This window comes from Triticum urartu, chromosome 6A, assembly GCF_056163025.1.
Source record: "Triticum urartu cultivar PI428250 chromosome 6A, HENAU_Tu73, whole genome shotgun sequence".
Classification (NCBI taxonomy): Eukaryota; Viridiplantae; Streptophyta; class Magnoliopsida; order Poales; family Poaceae; genus Triticum; species Triticum urartu.
In genome coordinates, this window is record NC_141878.1 from 91,947,276 (window position 1) to 91,964,382 (window position 17,107).

The 17,107-nt window shown below is 45.6% G+C and overlaps 1 protein-coding gene and 1 pseudogene across 2 annotated transcripts in view; both read left to right on the top strand.

Annotated features, from left to right (window-relative positions):
- The first annotated feature begins 222 nt into the window (after nt 1-222).
- On the top strand, nt 223-2,753 carry LOC125515935 (putative F-box protein At1g67390; annotated as a pseudogene). Its single transcript, XR_015607423.1, has 3 exons — nt 223-1,408; nt 1,510-1,654; nt 1,882-2,753. The product of XR_015607423.1 is annotated as a putative F-box protein At1g67390 (transcript).
- Nucleotides 2,754-9,152: 6,399 nt separating this feature from the next.
- The window catches only part of LOC147964161 (putative B3 domain-containing protein Os03g0621600), a 39,241-nt gene continuing 31,286 nt past the window's right edge, over nt 9,153-17,107 (top strand). Inside the window, exon 1 of the mRNA XM_087527922.1 lies at nt 9,153-9,285. Within this exon, the coding sequence (XP_087384048.1) occupies nt 9,153-9,285 (133 nt within the window). The remainder of the gene's footprint in view (nt 9,286-17,107) is intronic.

The window sequence follows — 17,107 nt, forward strand, 5'->3', positions numbered from 1 at the left end:
TAGTTCGCAGAGTGGCGTGACGGGTAGACTATTATAAACCCCTAAGAATCATGAATCTGACTTTGACATACACAAGAAAAAAAATCAATTCACCTGTCAATAGTAGTTGTGTCACAACTGTTCACAGCTGAATTTATCTGTTTGATTGATCTGCAATATATGGAATGTATTTGAATTTTAAATTTTGGTCCACAAGCTCACACTTCACAACTCACAACACTAGTCAAGCCACAGAGCCCAACTATCACCAGTCCACCACGGTCCACGGCACCCCACGCCAATCCCCATTCCTTCAGCCTGCTCGCCTCGTGCCCGCCGACAAAACCCTAGCCGGGATCCGCCGCCATGGACGCCGCCGGAGGGGGAGGAGAAGAAGTGTTTGTTACCTACGCCCAAATCGGGCCGTACTTCAACCTTCTGGCACTGGAGGGGCCGTCCGCGCAGCATCGCATCGATCGCATCGTCCCCTACCTCATCTCCCTCCCTTCGTCCCCACGCCCGACGCCGACGCCGACGAGTCCTCCGACTCCGACGACGACCACTTCTCCCTCACCTCCTCCTCCGACGACACCGCCGCCCCCGCCGACGGGCCCGCTGTCGTTCCGGCGGCACAGGATGGTGACGGCCAGGACCACATCAGCCGTCTCCCGGACGACCTGCTCTCCAACATCGTCTCCTGCCTCCCCACCAACGAAGCCGCGCGCACCATGGTCCTCTCGACCCGCTGGCGCGGCGTCTGGGCGGCGACCCCGCTCCTCGTCCACGACGCCCACATCAGGGCCGCCGACAGGCACGCCGTGCGTGCCCTCTCGCGCTGCGTGGCCGCTCACCCCGGCCCCGTCCGTGCCGTGCGCGTCACCCGCACCTCCTTCCACCGGCAGGAGTACGCGCTGGAGCGCCTGGTCGCCAGCCTCGCCGCCAAGAACGTCCAGGACCTCATCCTCTTCAACCGACCCTGGCCGCTCGACATGCCGCTCCCCGATGACATCCTCAGCTGTGGCTCTCTCACCCGCCTCTACATCGGCTTCTGGCGCTTCCCAGACACTACCGCCCACCAGCCCGCATTTCCCAACCTCCATGAGCTCGGCCTTTTTCACTCCATCATCGAGGACCGGGATGTTGATGCCTTGCTCGCGCACTGCTTCAAGCTGAGAATCCTCTCCTTTGCCATGGCGTACAGCTGCCGTTCACGCCTCCGTATCAGGTCCAGCAGCCTCCGCGTCATGATGGAATGGAGATGTGGTTTCAATGAAATCATCGTCGAGGATGCACCTTGCCTGGAGCGCCTGCTCTTCCATAGCATTTCCGATCGGAGGCCCGTTAGGATTGTCAATGCGCCTAGGGTGGAGGTGCTCGGCTTCTTGGACCTCCAGGTCCACGCGCTCGAGATTGGTGGCGTTGTCATCAGGTTAACTGGGTCTTGTTACTTCTGTGACCTGCACTTAACACTCATTACATGACTGTGCATCCAATCAAATTTCTCATGGTGTTTAATTTGCCTCAATGGCAGGCTGGTATGAATGTGAGAGCTAGGGCCATGCTGCCAAGTTTGAAGATGCTGGCTGTCAAGGTGCGGTTTTCGCACGACATGGAGGTCAAGATGCTGGACACTCTGCTCAGATGCTTTCCTCGCCTTGAGACGCTTCACGTCATGGTAGTACCCGCACCATATCGATATCTGTTCGTCCCTATACTTGTTTATCTATTGTGATTCAAAATGATAATGTGGATATCAGCTTATTCAAGTGCTAGTTGTTCATGGTTATATATTCCAGATTGATGTTGTAGATATCTGTTCTAGCACTTCTAGTTGTATTTTTGGTGTAATTTGAAGATTGATATGCTAAACTCTAACATTGTTTTTTTTTTTTTGCTATCCAGTCCATTCAACCCAGTTCACCTGATAGTGTTGATTGTGCTGAGTTCTGGAAGTCCCTTGGCTCTTGCGATTGCCTTGAATCTCATCTGAAGACATTCGTCTTCCATAGATACCAGGGTCTGGATTGTGAGTACTTGTTTCTTTGTTATATCTTGAAGAAGGGGAAGGTGCTTAAGACGCTGGGCCTTGATTGTGCTGACAGTGATGATGTGGTAGTGGAGGGAGGCCCTATGTCAGGTTCTTCTGTTGAGGGCAATGCGCCAACAGGTGGAAGCAGTGGCAGTGATGATGTGGTAATGGAGGGAGGCCCTATGTCAGGTTCTGCTGGTGAGGGCAATGTGTCTTCAGGTGGAAGTGGTGGCAGTAATGATGTGGTAAAGGAGGGAGGTCCGGTGTCGGGATCCGTTGGTGAGGGCAATGCGCCATCAGGTGGAAGCAGGGGCAGTAATATTATTTACGTTTGCGTTGCCTCCCCTTGCTGGACCTTTCAGAACGCCATTGACTTGTCAGTGGAGGATCCCTTCTGTGTGTTGAGGCATGACAAGTGCTGGATCGCTCTCGAGTTATGGCATGATTTTGCGGTGAACTGGGAAGGTAAGAAGGTAAGAATGAGGCCATGAAGGTAAGAAGGTAAGAATGAGGCCATGAAGGTCATTCATCGACATGTTAGCTTACTTATCACATCGACATGTTTACTTATTAGTTTACTTATCACATCGACATGTTTTACTAGCATGTTGCACTCTTTCTTGAGGAGACTGAGATGTGGAAGTACCCTGGCTGAATATTGTTTCTGGCCATTTTGGCTTGTAAAAGTACCTATCAGATGCACCTAATATGATTCTGAGATGTGGAATGCAATGCATTTTACTGATCCTCACCCACGGGGCGGTATTATTCAGCTGCGTGACAGATCATACAGATGAGGTATTTCTGTTTGTTGATTCGGAAGCTATATATGGTGGTACACTCGAGGCATTTTCATGCCGGGTTCAGAATTTGCAGTTGCTCCTTGTGATCGCCAAAATTATGCTTGCGTTCACCGTTGTAAGTAACAAAGAATGGCGTGCTTGCCTGTTCTAAAATTTTATTATGTTGTTAAAGACACTATAGTATACCCCCTCGGATCCAAAATGAGCGTCGTGGTTTTAGTTCGTAAATAAGTTACACAACATTGTGTGTTTTGTGGTGCTGACACTTGTGTGTCGAAACCAATAGCTATGGAGTATGGAGTACGTACTGGAGCTCACAGCAACTACCGATGCAGCAACTGCCCATCTGCACGTATTCACCTGAGCAGAATTAGGGTGTAAAGAACGAAGCACGTATCTGCTGCCGTGGCCGACGAAGGGTGCATCAGGGCTATGGAAGCACGTATCCGTTGACGAAACCAATAATCGTCAATGGATGCTCCTGCTACGTGGTGAGCCCATTATCCTCTATAACACTAAGTTCCTTAATTTTAAAGATCCCACATTCAATTCAGGTCTCAATTGAAATTGGATCAACAATTTTTTTCAAAGTTTTTTTATTCAAATTATTTTGTACTGTACACACTATGCTTCCTAATTTATAAGGTCTTAAAATCAATTGAGGTCTTCAATTTAGAATTGTGTCACCTGATTTTAACCGGGTCAACAAATTTCTCAAAGAGCTCTTCCATTCAATTTTTTTAGTTCCCTAATTTTGAAACTCTTTCATTCTATTGAGGCATTTAATTTTGTATTTGGTTTACGATTTTGATCGGGCCAACTATTTTCAAATCAATTAGCAGCAACCGGCTTATGAAACATATCAATGCTGCACAACCTCCTACCACCTAGAAAAAGAAGGGCCACCATGTGATACTGTAGCACCAACATAGTACATGCTGCCATCGACGCAGAAATTTCTTCACATAAATATATGTTGGTTAGCGGATAACACAGATATAACCACATCACAAAAATCCCATCAGATCGCCGCATTATAAACAAAATTAAAACACAGTCTATCATCTACCCCACCTGCCAAACTAAATATTCCATCAGTTCCAAAATATAAGGGGTATTAGTTTTTTGAAAAATCAAAATTCTTCAACTTTGACCAAGTTCATAGCAAAAAATATTGAATTTGTTTACTTTGACCAAGTTCATAGCAAAAAATATCGACATCCACAATATTAAACAAAAGAAGTATGGAAACTCATTTCATGATGGATCTAACCATAATTTTTCTATAAATTTGATCAAACTTAACAGGTTTTACTTTTCAAAAAAGCAATACACCTTATATTTTACAATAGAGTGAGTGATTTTTTTATGAAATCCAACAACACCAATGGCGCAATAGAGTGCCCAACCCTTCTAGTTTATAACACTAAGCTCCCTAAGTTTGAAGAGCTTACAATCAATTGAGGTCTCCAATTGAAATTAGGTCACCCGATTTTGGTCGGGACAGCAATTTCTCAAAGCTATCTCATTCAACTGTTTTATACTATACACTATGCTTTTTAATTTTTAAGTCCTCACAATTAACTGAGGTCTTCAATTAAAATTGAGTCACTCAATCTTGACCGGCTCAACAACTTCTCAACGAGCTCTCTCATTTAATCATTTTACTTTACTATGTTTCCTAATTTTAAAGCTTCAATTCGAAAGGTGTTCAATTTGGATTTGATTTATGATGTTCACCGGGTCAACAATTTCTCAAGGAGCTCTCTCATTTAATTATTTTAATTTACTATATTCTCTAATTTATGCTCTTCGATTCGACTGAGGTATTCAATTTTGGATTTGATTTACAATTTTGATCGGGCCAATGATTTTTCAATTCAAGTTATAGCAACTGGCCTATAAATACATATCAATCCTGCGCACCCTCCCACCATCTAGGAAAAAGAAACGCCACCATGTGATATTATAGCATCAATATAGTACATACAACTACGGAGATAGAAATTTCCCCACTTAAATATGTGTTTATTAGCTGATAACACATAATCATATCCAGAAAGGCCCACCAAATCATCATATTATAAAAAAATAAAGCACAATTCATCATCTTACCGTCCTGTCAAACTAAATATTCCATCAATTCCAAAATATAAGGGGCATTAGTTTTTTGGAGAGTCAAATTCCTTTAACTTTAATCAAGTTCAGAGTCAAAAATATCAAGATTGACAATATTAAAAAAATATGGAAATTCATTACATGATGAATCTAATTATACTGATTTGATATTATGATTTTAATATATTTGTATACAAATTTGATCAAACTTTAAAATAATTCATTTTTAAAAAAGTAACACCTTATATTTTGAATCAGAGTGAGTACTTTTTAAGAAACCCAACAACAATAACAGTGCGCGCCCAACTCTTCTAGTAAAGGTGCGACAGGTGCATCCTGATCCTGATGCCGCTCGACCTCAAAGAAGAAACCGTCGTACGTCTAGGACGAATCCGAGCGAGACGCGGTGCTGCTTTCCCCCTATCCTACGCTTCCCTTGCTATTTCTACCTCGTACTAGTGCTTCCAGGTGTGTTCAATATTTGAGCAATTTTTCAAGAAGTTTAATTCAGAAAAGCAATAAATAGAACATGATAATTTAATAGAGATGATGATTGCGTTGATTGCTATGTGAGTCTGGGCTCATCTGCTCCCAGTGAATAGTAGAAATCAAGAAAATAGTAGTAGAAAATTTCCGGAAATTGCATGCAAGATGTTTGACTTCGTGATGCCCATGCCAATTTTGGTGGTCTTTCGATATTCGACGAGCTCATGGCAAAAAAAAAGGAGCTCTGAACAATGTGTTTTTTCAAACTTTCTCATAAGCCCGAGTTTTGTTTTTCCGAGAGCTACTCAAATGTCGAAACAACACCAAATTTGACAGAAACATCACACATTCGAGCATCTGGCATGCCAAAAAAAATCATTTGTTTTGTTTGTTTGCTACTCTTTTCCAATTTTAGTGTTCATCCATGGGACAGATGAGCCCCGGAGCCAAATCGTCGCATCCTAACGATTGAATCAAACATCATAGTGATGTAACTACTCATGCAATCGTGTACATAAAGGACAAGCATATCCATATTGACTGCTAATACGCAGTCCGATATAATCCCTAACTAAGAGGATAAGATCATGTATGAAGCAATGGAATAAGAGGTGTTCCCAGTCTCAGCACCATGTGCAAGCGACATGTTGTCAGGTGGTCGTCAGCGTTCAGCCACGATAAAAAAAGATCCAACAATTGTGCGAGAGCGCTCTCAAAAAACCTGATTGTCCCTCTCTTGCACAAGATCACAAGACTTGCTATTTGAGTTTGTAGTGTATGTTGGGGAGCAAGATGGAAAAACGGTAAGCAATACAAAGCCTGAAAACTAGGAGGTGGTCATATTGAGAGAGATGAGGTGACATGTATCTACGGAAGAGGAGCAACCTCTAATATAGACTCCATGAGTGGAAGCTGAACAAAAATACTAATGAGGAGACGAATGGAAACAGTCACAACAGTTTGGTTTTGTTTTCCACTAGCGGAAAAATGTTTCGGCTTCTTACTTGTATGAAAAAAGAATCCAGCATGCACACGTGCAAAGGTCCTGGACCGGCCCGTCCGGTTCACTAAACATGATGCGCGTGCGAGGCGTTGCAAGACGGGAGGTGGACGAGCGCGTATGTGTGTGCTCTTCTCAACCTCTTAATGATGTGTGAGACAATCAATCTTATATTTTGGCCGAAAACATCTTTCACAACTTGTGTGGGACTAAGGAGCCGTTTGGATCACAACACACACCTGTCAAGCCAAAATATAAGCGTTGACCGAGACGTTGGCTTCCGTCTAGATCAACTTCGATTTTTTTGGCACGCCCAATCATGTGCACTCCTTCCATCTAACAACATTAATGGTCTCAACGCCATTCCCATGCTGACACATGTCAAAGTGATCCATGCAATCATTTTTCCAGTGTCCATCTTTACCGTATATATGCCTTTTTTTCTTTCTTCCTAAAGGTCTCCTTTTTCTTGAAGTTGGCAGACTGCGAGGCCTTGTTCTTGCCCGCAAACTTCTCTTTTCCCTCACAGTTATTCTTGTTTTTAAATTTGTGGGACTAGAAGTTCTCCACGTACACCAAGTTGGCATTAGAATTCCCCTCATGAAAACAAGCATGTGTGTCGCTTGCCCTCACCTTCTCTTCCATATCAAGAGTATCAATTAAATTGACAACAGAAAATTCTTGTCTCTATGCTTTGGAGAAGTAGCAAAATTCCTCCATGAGCGTGAAAGCTTGGCAAGAATGCCTCCGATAATAAACTTGTATGATAGCACATAATTGAAATGCTCAAGTTCCTTGGCAACTGATTGTGTCTCATGAGACTGCTCAGCTACAGAGCGGTCACTAGTCATCTTGTAGTCATGATATTGTTTCATGACATACAACCCACTGCATGCTTCGAGACCCCAAATTTTTCCCGTCGTCGGCCGTTATAGGGAGGTTGTCCCAGCCCCCTGTTGGCACAGAGCTTCTCTGCTTCTTCCTTGAAGGAGGAGGAACAACCACTCGACGAGGAAGAAGTCATGACACCATTGTTCAAAATTATACTACTAAGCATTAAGTGGGACATCCAATGATTTTGAACAATCCAACTTAATATGATTTTGAACATCAAGGTCATGGGCGCTCGCGTGGCTAGACGAACTTAGTTGTTGGGCGCTTGGAGGAGTGGAGGATTGCGGTGTTGTTGGGCATCCGTGTGTGCTTTGTGTGTTGGGTGTGTGGCTCCTTGATTATTAATGGACGATGTGTGTGTGCTTGTGTGTTATGTGTGCGCCACAGGAGCGACTAGGGGCGTGTTTGGTTGCCCGCATCGAGCCCAACCAGGCCCGCGCGGGATGTGTGTGGGCTGTTTGGTTGTCTGTTTTTACTATTGGGCCTGCATCGCACGGAACTTAAAGCAGCTCTGGGCCTAGCTCACTGGAAACCCACGAATCGACAGTTTCTCCAGGGCCAGTCCCGAGCAGTGCACGTGGGCGGCGGCGGCTGCACGCGCGCGGCCACGCTCGAGAAGCTGCGTTGCTTCCCGAAGCGCCGGCAGTTATTAGCCTCACCGCCCCTCACCGCTCCCTCTCCCCACTCTTCCCCACTCTCCCAACTCTCACCAGCGGCGGCGGATCGGAGCAGAGGAAGAACACCACCGGACTCCATCACCGGCGGCGGCAGATCGGAGCAGAGGAAGAAGACCACCGGACTCCATAAATGGCGGTAAGCACTTCTATCTCTTTGACCTGCACGCTAGATTCGATCCACGGCGATAGATTTGATCGACGGTGGAGGGGAATGGGGAATATGTAGATAAGCATAGGGGTAGTTCATACTAGTTCATACGAGTTCATACATGCAAGATCGGAATGCAGAAGGGGGATTGGGGGATAGGGGGTGGACAACGGACACCGGCTGACCGCGGTAGCCGTTACCGGCGTGCGGAGCGGCTGGTCGAGCCGCTGCGCTTCATCTTCTTCTTCATCGTCGTGCGGGCCGGTGGGTCGTCGTCGTCGTCCTCGGCGGAGTCGAGGTCGATCTGCCAGGAACGACGGCATGGCTCTGGCGCCCTTGCTGGCATCTGCACCGCTTCTTCTTCCTCCTCCTTAGACTCCCCGCTGATGACCGCCGGTGGCGCGATAGCCGTCTCCCAGCACACTGCGGCACAACGGTCATTAGGAGCCCAGTAGGTCTTGTACTTGCACCACTTCTTCCTCTGTTTAGAGTCGACGGAGACGGCCTGATTCATGGCCTAGCGAATGATGTCAACTGCCATCGCGCCCTTCGCTGGGTCAGGAATCAGCGTCTACAACTCTTCTTTACTGGCCTTCATGAGCACTGTATTTGATTCGTTTTGCATCTCAGGCATGGAGCCGAAGTTCGAGCACACCTCCATGGTGTTCTCAAACTTGGTCCGGTCACTAGCCGTCCACCCGAGGAAGAAGGCCCCCGAGCCAATACCCCAAGGGAAGGGGTTGGCGTTGGAGCTGGAGCTAGAGCTCATGGCGATGGGGAGGAGGAAGGTTGATGGTGAGAGAAGAGAGGGGGTGGGTAAGTAGTGGTGGGCAGGGTGAGTAAATATAGGGTGGATGGAGAGGAGGAGAAGAGTGACAGTCATGCCGTTGTAACTAAAAGCTCTTCAATTAGCCATGAACTCTGTGTTGTGCATGACTCCATGAATTGTGTGCAGATTGAGGGGAGCAATGAGATGGGCATGGAGGTTGACAACAAGGGCAAGCAGCCCCTTCACCCAATGCCCAACGAGGTTGTGCTGCCGCCCACCGCCGAGGAAGACCCGAAGACGCCTAAGGGTGGCGACGACGAGGGCTTGGAGGAGCACCCCAGCAATAAGCGCCGCAACTACGGCCACTACCATCAGGAGGATGGCCCTGTTGGGGAACGTAGTAATTTCAAAAAAAAATCTTACGCACACGCAGGATCATGGTGATGCTTAACAACGAGAGGGGAGAGTGCCGTCCACGTACCCTCGTAGACTGTTAAGAGGAAGCGTTATGACAACGCGGTTGATGTAGTCGCACGTCTTCACGATCGACCGATCCTCAGTATCGAACGTAGGGCACCTCCGCGTTCAGCACACGTTCAGCTCGGTGACGTCCCGCGAACTCACGATCCAGTAGAGCTCGGGGAAGAGTTTCGTCAGCACGACGGCGTGGTGACGATGTTGATGAAGCTACCGCAGTAGGGCTTCGCCTAAACACCGCTACAGTATGACCAAGGTGGATTATGGTGGAGGGGGCACCGCACACGGCTGGGAGAGATCTTTGCGATCAACTTGTGTGTCTAGAGGTGCCCCCTGCCCCCGTATATAAAGGAGCTAGGGGGAGAGGCGGCTGGCCAGGAGTAGGCGCGCCAGAGAGGAGTCCTACTCCCACCGGGAGTAGGACTCCCTCCTTTCCTAGTTGGAGTAGGAGAAGGGGAAGGAGGAGGGAGAGAGGAAGGAAAGGGGGGCGCCGCCCCCCTTCCTTGTCCAATTCGGACTAGAGGGAGAGGGGGCGCGCGGCCTGCCCTGTCCGTCCCTCCTCTTCTCCACTAAGGCCCATCTTGGCCCATTAAACCCCCGGGGGGTTCCGGTAACCCCCGGCACTCCGGTAAAATCCCGATTTCACCCGGAACACTTCCGATATCCAAATATATGCTTCCAATATATCAATCTTTATGTCTCGACCATTTCGAGACTCCTCGTCATGTCCATGATCACATCCGGGACTCCGAACTTCCTTCGGTACATCAAAATACATAAACTCATAATATAACCGCCATCGAACTTTAAGCGTGCGGACCCTACGGGTTCGAGAACTATGTAGACATGACCGAGACATGTCTCCGGTCAATAACCAATAGCGGAACCTCGATGCTCATATTGGTTCCCACATATTCTACGAAGATCTTTATCGGTCAAACCGCACAACACTATACGTTGTTCTCTTTGTCATCGGTATGTTACTTGCCCGAGATTCGATCGTCGGTATCCAATACCTAGTTCAATCTCGTTACTGGCAAGTCTCTTTACTCATTCCGTAATACATCACCCCGTAACTAACTCATTAGTTATCATGCTTGCAAGGCTTATAGTGATGTGTATTACCGAGAGGGCCCAGAGATACCTCTCCGACAATCGGAGTGACAAATCCTAATCTTGATCTATGCCAACTCAACAAGTACCATTGGAGACACCTATAGAGCACCTTTCTAATCACCCAGTTACGTTGCGACGTTTGGTAGCACACAAAGTGTTCCTCCGGTATTCGGGAGTTGCATAATCTCATAGTCATAAGAACATGTATAAGTCATGAAGAAAGCAATAGCAGTAAACAAACGATCAAGTGCTAAGCTAACGGAATGGGTCAAGTCAATCACATCATTATCCTAATGATGTGATCCCATTGATCAAATAACAACTCATGTCTATGGTTAGGAAACTTAACCATCTTTGATCAATGAGCTAGTCAAGTAGAGGCATACTAGTAACACTATGTTTGTCTATGTATTCACACATGTATTATGTTTCCGGTTAATACAATTCTAGCATGAATAATAAACATTTATCATGAAATAAGGAAATAAATAATAACTTTATTATTGCCTCTAGGGCATATTTCCTTCAGTCTCTCACTTGCACTAGAGTCAATAATCTAGATTACACAATAATGATTTTAACACCCATGGAGCCTTGGTGCTGATCATGTTTTGCTCGTGGAAGAGGCTTAGTCAACGGGTCTGAAACATTCAGATCCGTATGTATCTTGCAAATCTCTATGTCTCCCACTTGGACTTGATCCCGAATGGAGTTGAAGCGTCTCTTGATGTGCTTGGTTCTCTTGTGAAATCTGGATTCCTTTGCCAAAGCAATTGCACCAGTATTGTCACAAAAAAATTCATTGGACCCGATGCACTAGGTATGACACCTAGATCGGATATGAACTCCTTCATCCAGACTCCTTCATTCGCTGCTTCCGAAGCAGCAATGTACTCCGCTTCACATGTAGATCCCGCCACAACGCTTTGTTTAGAACTGCTCCAACTGACAGTTCCACCGTTTAATATAAACACGTATCCAGTTTGCGATTTAGAATTGTCCGGATCAGTGTCAAAGCTTGCATCAATGTAACCATTTACGATGAGCTCTTTGTCACCTCCATAAACGAGAAATATATCCTTGGTCCTTTTCAGGTACTTCGGGATGTTCTTGATCGCTGTCCAGTGATCCACTCCTGGATTACTTTGGTACCTCCCTGCTAGGCTAATATCAAGGCACACATCAGGTCTAGTACACAGCATTGCATACATGATAGAGCCTATGGCTGAAGCACAGGGAACACTTCTCATTTTCTCTCTATCTTCTGCAGTGGTCGGGCATTGAGTCTTACTCAACTTCACACCTTGTAACACAGGCATGAACCCTTTCTTAGCTTGATCCATTTTGAACTTCTTCAAAACTTTATCAAGGTATGTGCTTTGTGAAAGTCCAATTAAGCGTCTTGATCTATCTCTATAGATCTTGATGCCAAATATATAAGCAGCTTCACCGAGGTCTTTCATTGAAAAACTTTTATTCAAGTATCCTTTTATGTTGTCCAGAAATTCTATATCATTTCCAATAAACAATATGTCATCCACATATAGTATTAGAAATGCTACAGAGCTCCCACTCACTTTCTTGTAAATACAGGCTTCTCCAAAAGTCTGTATAAAACCATATGCTTCGATCACACTATCAAAACGTTTATTCCAACTCCGAGATGCTTGCACCAGTCTATAAATGGATCGCTGGAGCTTGCACACTTTGTCAGCTCCCTTTGGATCGATAAAACCTTCAGGTTGCATCATATACAACTCTTCTTCCAGAAATCCATTCAGGAATGCAGTCTTTACATCCATTTGCCAAATTTCATAATCATAAAATGCGGCAATTGCTAACATGATTTGGACGGACTTAAGCATCGCTACGGGTGGGAAGGTGTCATCGTAGTCAACTCCTTGAACTTGTCGAAAACCTTTTGCAACAAGTCGTGCTTTGTAGACAGTAATATTACCGTCAGCGTCTGTCTTCTTCTTGAAGATCCAGTTGTTCTCGATGGCTTGTCGATCATCGAGCAAGTCAACCAAAGTTCACACTTTGTTCTCATACATGGATCCCATCTCAGACTTCATGGCCTCAAGCCATTTTGGGGAATCTGGGCTCATCATCGCTTCTTCATAGTTCGTAGGTTCGTCATGGTCAAGTAACATGACCTCCAGAACTGGATTACCGTACTACTCTGGCGCGGATCTTGCTCTGGTTGACCTACGAGGTTCGGTAGTAACTTGATCTGAAGTTTCATGATCATCATCATTAGCTTCCTCACTAATTGGTGTAGATGTCACAGGAACCGGTTTCTGTGATGAACTACTTTCCAATAAGGGAGCAGGTACAGTTACCTCATCAAGTTCTACTTTCCTCCCACTCGCTTCTTTCGAGAGAAACTCCTTCTCTAGAAAGGATCCATTCTTAGCAAGGAATATTTTGCCTTCGGATCTGTGATAGAAGGTGTACCCAATAGTTTCCTTTGGGTATCCTATGAAGACACATTTCTCCGATTTGGGTTCGAGCTTATCAGGTTGAGCTTTTTCACATAAGCATCGCAGCCCCAAACTTAAAGAAATGACAACTTTGGTTTCTTGCCAAACCATAGTTCATAAGGCGTCGTCTCAACGGATTTTGATGGTGCCCTATTTTAACGTGAATGCAGCCGTCTCTAAAACATAACCCCAAAACGATAGCGGTAAATCAGTAAGAGACATCATAGATTGCACCATATCTAGTAAAGTACGATTACAACGTCCGGACACACCATTACACTGTGGTGTTCCGGGTGGCGTGAGTTGCGAAACTATTCCGCATTGTTTCAAATATAAGCCAAACTCGTAACTCAAATATTCTCCTCCACGATCAGATCACAGAAACTTTATTTTCTTGTTACGATGATTTTCCACTTCACTCTGAAATTCTTTGAACTTTTCAAATGTTTCAGACTTATTTTTCATTAAGTAGATATACCCATATCTGCTCAAATCATCTGTGAAGGTGAGAAAATAATGATACCTGCCGCGAGCCTCAATATTCATCGGACCACATACATGATACATGAGTATCTATGATTTCCAACAAATCTGTTGCTCGCTCCATAGTTCCGGAGAACGGCGTTTTAGTCATCTTGCCCATAAGGCATGGTTCGCAAGTACCAAGTGATTCATAATCAAGTGATTCCAAAAGTCCATCAGTATGGAGTTTCTTCATGCGCTTTATACCAATATGACCCAAGCGGTAGTGCCACAAATAAGTTGCACTATCATTATCAACTCTGCATCTTTTGGCTTCAACATTATGAATATGTGTATCACTACTATCGAGATTCAACAAGAATAGACCACTCTTTAAGGGTGCATGACCATAAAAGATATTACTCATATAAATAGAACAACCATTATTCTCAGATTTAAATGAATAACCGTCTTGCATCAAACAAGATCCAGATATAATGTTCATGCTTAACGCTGGCACCAAATAACAATTATTTAGGTCTAAAACTAATCCCGGAGGAAGATGTAGAGGTAGCGTGCCGACGGCGATCACATCGACTTTGGAACCATTTCCCACGCGCATCGTCACCTCGTCCTTAGCCAGTCTTTGCTTAATCCGTAGTCCCTGTTTCGAGTTGCAAATATTAGCAACAGAACCAGTATCAAATACCCAGGTGCTACTGCGAGCTCTGGTAAGGTACACATCAATAACATGTATATCACATATACCTTTGTTCACTTTGCCATCCTTCTTATCCGCCAAATACTTGGGGCAGTTCCGCTTCCAGTGACCGGTCTGTTTGTAGTAGAAGCACTCAGTCTCAGGCTTAGGTCCAGACTTGGGTTTCTTCTCCTGAGCAGCAACTTGTTTCCCTTTCTTCTTGAAGTTCCCCTTCTTCTTCCCTTTGCCCTTTTTCTTGAAACTGGTGGTCTTATTGACCATCAACACTTGATGCTCCTTCTTGATTTCTACCTCCGCAGCCTTTAGCATCGCGAAGAGCTCGGGAATAGTCTTATTCATCCCTTGCATATTATAGTTCATCACGAAGCTTTTGTAGCTTGGTGGCAGTGATTGAAAACTGTGTCAATGACACTATCAACATGAAGATTAACTCCCACTTGAGTCAAGTGATTATGATACCCAGACATTTTGAGTATATGCTCACTGACAGAACTATTCTCCTCCATATTGCAGCTATAGAACTTATTGGAGACTTCATATCTCTCAATCCGGGCATTTGCTTGAAATATTAACTTCAACTCCTGGAACATCTCATATGCTCCATGACGTTCAAAACATCGTTGAAGTCCCGGTTCTAAGCCATAAAGCATGGCAGACTGAACTATCGAGTAGTCATCAGCTTTACTCTTCCAAACGTTCTAAATGTTGTCAGCAGCATCTGCAGCAGGCCTGACACCCAGCGGTGCTTCCAGGACGTAATTCTTCTGTGCAGAGGATAATCCTCAAGTTACAGACCCAGTTCGTGGAATTGCTACCATCATCTTTCAACTTTGCTTTCTCAAGGAACGCATTAAAATTCAATGGAACAACAGCACGGGCCATCTATCTACAACAACATAGATAAGAAAAATACTATCAGGTACTAAGTTCATGATAAATTTAAGTTCAATTAATCATATTACTTAAGAACTCCCACTTAGATAGACATCCATCTAACCATCTAAGTGATCATGTGATCCATATCAACTAAACCATAACCGATCATCACATGAAATGGAGTAGTTTTCAATGGTGAACATCACTATGTTGATCATATCTACTATATGATTCATGCTCGACCTTTCCGTCTCAGTGTTTCGAGGCCATATCTGCATATGCTAGGCTTGTCAAGTTTAACCCGAGTATTCTGCATGTGCAAAACTGGCTTGCACCCGTTGTAGATGGACGTAGAGCTTATCGCACCCGATCGTCACGTGGTGTCTCGGCACGACGAACTTTGTCAATGGTGCATACTCAGGGAGAACACTATTATCTTGAAATTTAGTGAGAGATCATCTTATAATGCTACCGTCAAACAAAGCAGAATAAGATGCATAAAGGCTAAGCATGACATGCAATCAATATAAGTGATATGATATGGCCATCATCATCTTGTGCTTGTGATCTCCATCTTCGAAGCACCGTCATGATCACCATCGTCACCGGCGCGACACCTTGATCTCCATAGTAGCATCGTTGTCGTCTCGCCAACTATTGCTTCTACGACTATCGCTACCGCTTAGTGATAAAGTAAAGCAATTACAGGGCGATTGCATTGCATACAATAAATCGACAACCATATGGCTCCTGCCAGTTGCTGATAACTCTGTTACAAAACATGATCATCTCATACAATAAATATAGCATCATGTCTTGACCATATCACATCACAACATGCCCTGCAAAAACAAGTTAGACGTCCTCTACTTTGTTGTTGCAAGTTTTACATGGCTGCTACGGGCTGAGCAAGAACCGTTCTTACCTACGCATCAAAACCACAACGATAGTTCGTCAAGTTGGTGTTGTTTTAACCTTCTCAAGGACCGGGCGTAGCCACACTCGGTTCAACTAAAGTTGGAAAACTGACACCCGCCAGCCACCTGTGTGCAAAGCACGTCGGTAGAACCAGTCTCGCGTAAGCGTACGCGTAATGACGGTCCGGGCCGCTACATCCAACAATACCGCCGAACCCAAGTATGACATGCTGGTAAGCAGTATGACTTGTATCGCCCACAACTCACTTGTGTTCTACTCGTGCATATAACATCTACCCATAAAACCTGGCTCGGATGCCACTGTTGGGGAACGTAGTAATTTAAAAAAAAATTCCTACGCACATGCAGGATCATGGTGATGCATAGCAATGAGAGGGAAGAGTGTCGTCCATGTACCCTCGTAGACTGTTAAGTGGAAGCGTTATGACAACGCGGTTGATGTAGTCGTATGTCTTCACGATCGACCGATCCTCAGTACCAAACGTACGACACCTTCGCGTTCAGCACACGTTCAGCTCGGTGATGTCCCGCGAACTCACGATCCAGTAGAGCTCGAGGAAGAGTTTCGTCAGCACGACGGCGTGGTGACGATGTTGATGAAGCTACCACAGCAGGGCTTCGCCAAAACACCGCTACAGTATGACCGAGGTGGATTATGGTGGAGGGGGGCACCGCACACGGCTGGGAGAAATCTTTGCGATAAACTTGTGTGTCTAGAGGTGCCCCCTGCCCCCGTATATAAAGGAGCAAGGGGGAGAGGCGGCCCGCCAGGAGGAGGTGCGCCAGGGAGGAGTCCTACTCCCACCGGGAGTAGGACTCCCTCATTTCCTAGTTGGAGTAGGAGAAGGGGAAGGATGAGGGAGAGAGGAAGGAAAGAGGGCGCCGCCACCCTCCTCCTTGTCCAATTCGGACTATATGGAGAGGGGGGGCGCGGCCTGCCCTGGCCGCCCCTCCTCTTCTCCACTAAGGCCCATCTTGGCCCATTAAACCCCCGGGGGGTTCCTGTAACCCCCGGTACTCCGGTACAATCCCGATTTCACCCGGAACACTTTCGATATCCAAATATATGCTTCCAATATATCAATATTTATGTCTCGACCATTTCGAGACTCCTCGTCATGTCCGTGATCA